This window comes from Silene latifolia, chromosome Y, assembly GCF_048544455.1.
Source record: "Silene latifolia isolate original U9 population chromosome Y, ASM4854445v1, whole genome shotgun sequence".
Taxonomy (NCBI): domain Eukaryota; kingdom Viridiplantae; phylum Streptophyta; class Magnoliopsida; order Caryophyllales; family Caryophyllaceae; genus Silene; species Silene latifolia.
Genome location: NC_133538.1, coordinates 309,168,203 through 309,170,780, shown reverse-complemented (window position 1 = coordinate 309,170,780; position 2,578 = coordinate 309,168,203). Strand labels below are relative to the sequence as shown.

The following is a 2,578-nucleotide window of genomic DNA, read 5'->3' as shown; positions in this document are numbered from 1 at the left end:
GATTGAGGAATCCATGTCCTCGCCTCATACTGGCTTCCCAATGTCTTCGACCTGTCGACCATCTACAAGATTGATTGCCACCACAGATGAGTGTAGAGAAATAAGAGGTGGAATTTCTGATGGGTTCATGGGTACTGCTGATCTGTATCATCGATCTGAGCCTATGGATGCTAAGAAGGAAGTGATTTGGGGGGCTAGAAAGAGGAAGTGCAGAACTGATGTGGAGGAGGTGATGCTCCTTAATGCTGTTGTGGGTTCTGTTGAGAGTGCAAAGTCTTATCTCCTCCACTTGGCCAATAAGTTATGTTGTGGAAAGGGTATTCACTGTGATAAGGGTAAGATGAGTAAAGGATTTCGTTTGACTGCTCCTGATTTGGTGTTGGTTGATTCGTCTGAATCGTCTGTCAATGCTGCTGTTGATGAAGGTTTTGCGGAGGTTGGGCCGTCACAACCTCCTCGTTCACCATAATGGGCTTGGCCTGGAATTATAGGGGACTTAGTAATGCGCTCTCCCCTATAATTCCTAAGATAAGAGCGCTCCTTAGTAAGAAGTACTATGATTTTGTTTTTATTATGGAAACTAAATGTAATGTTGAATGTGTTAGTCCTTTGTTTCGTTCGTTTGGTTTTGAAAAGTCTGTTGGAGTGGATGTTGTAGGGGCTTCCGAGGGTCTTTGGGTAGGTTGGCGTAGGGGTGAAAAAATAAGCCATGTCTACTCTTGTATGAATTTTATCGTACTTCGAATTGCGAAATATAATGGGCTTTTATGGTACTTGGTTCTTTTTTATGGGGCTCCAAAAACTTCGATGCGGGCTTCGGTGTTGAATGATTTGGAGGGTTGTCTAGAGTCATTTGAATACCCTTATTTAATTATTGGAGATTTTAATCAAGTAGAGTACTCATGTGATAAATGGAGTTCATGTTCTAATCAAATTAATGGTGCCTCGATTTTTAATGAATGAAGAGTAAGGAATGAGCTTTTTGATATCCCGTTCAAAGGACCGCAATTTACATGGTGTAATAATCGATAGGGTCTAAGCCGTGTGTATGAACGGATTGACAAAGCTTTTTCTTCTAAGGATTGGTTTACCGTATTTTCTAACACTGGGCTGAAACATTATCCAAATCAGATTTATGATCATGCACCAATTGAGTTAGATCTTAATCTTGTACGAAATGTAAGCAGAAAACCGTACAAGTTAAACTCGTGGGCACTTGAAAATGAGGAGTGTCTTTTGGAAATAAGGAAGGCGTGGTCTGTGAATTTTGTGGGATCTCCGGCTTAACGAATTACTAGGAAGCTTGCTTTGGTGAGGCAAAAAGTGAAATCCTGGACATTAGACAAAAGAAATGAATGGAATCAGAAATGGGAGGATTTTGACATTCGTCTGAAAAAGGGCATGGAATTAGCAATAAGGGAGGGCAAGGATGAGGAACACTCTAAGGTCGATGAGGAGGTACGGGCTTTTGCTAGAGCAGCTGCTAGTTTTTTGAAGCAGAGAGCGAAAATACGATGGGCGGTGGATGGGGACGCTTGTACTAAGTATTTCTTCAACTGGGTTAAAGGTAGAGCTGGGAGAAACTTTATTTATGGAATCCGGGATGACGAGGGCTCTTGGATTTATGACCCAGGGGAGGTGGGCCTTGCTTTCCAGCACTACTTTAAGGACGTTTACAAAGCTTAACCGGAGAATATCGCAGGTCCTAATTTAGATTTTTTAGATGCTGCGGATGATATTTTTACGGGGATCACCAAGCATATCACGAATGATGAGGCGGATTGGCTACGGAAGCCTTTTTCTGCTAAAAAGGTTCGGAAAGCAGTGTTCCAGATTGAACCACTCAAATCGCCGGGCCCTGACGGCATACCGGCATTTTTCTTTCAAAAGTGTTGTTGGTGGATAAAGTCTGACTTCACTAGGGTTGTTCTCTCGTTGCTGAATTCTGGGAGAGTGTTGAGGGAGGTCAATTTCACTTTTATCACTCTCATTCCTAAAGGGGACAACCCAGAAACAGTGCAAGATTATCCTCCTATTAGTCTATGTAATGTTTTCATGAGGATTGTCACTAAGTGTATTGCTAATCGGATGTCTAAAGTGATGGGTTCTCTGGTTGGGGAATTCCAGAATGCCTTTATTCCTGGAAGGCTGATTAGTGATAATATTTTGCTAGCAGATATGAGTAACGCTTATGACATGGTCCGGCGGCAGTTCCTGGAGTTAACGCTGACTAAGTTTGGTTTTCCTTAGAATCTGATCCAGCTGATTATGAATTGTGTTTCTTCTGTGTCATACGAGGTTCTTTTTAATGGTTCACCACTTGACGCTTTTAAGCCCACTTGTGGTCTTTGACAGGGAGATCCCCTATCTCCTTATCTCTTTATCTTATGCATGGAAGTGTTGTTTGGGAAGGTGATCCAAGTACAAAATGAGGGGGCTCTTCGCGGAATTAGGCTATGTCCGGATGTTCCTCCCTTGACACATTTGTTTTTTGCGGATGATGCTGTCTTGTTTCTTCAAGACTCCAACCGGTCGGTGTGCAGGTTAAAGGGGATTTTAGATGCCTATTGCCAAGCTT

General features: G+C 42.5%; 1 protein-coding gene across 1 annotated transcript; it reads left to right on the top strand.

Annotated features, from left to right (window-relative positions):
* Positions 1 to 468: 468 nt before the first annotated feature.
* Positions 469 to 2,250, top strand: LOC141631144 (uncharacterized). The gene is made up of 4 exons (XM_074443853.1): positions 469 to 678; positions 1,132 to 1,256; positions 1,299 to 1,567; positions 1,703 to 2,250. The coding sequence occupies exons 1-4, from the start codon at positions 469 to 471 to the stop codon at positions 2,248 to 2,250; spliced, it is 1,152 nt and encodes a 383-aa protein (XP_074299954.1).
* Positions 2,251 to 2,578: the final 328 nt, after the last annotated feature.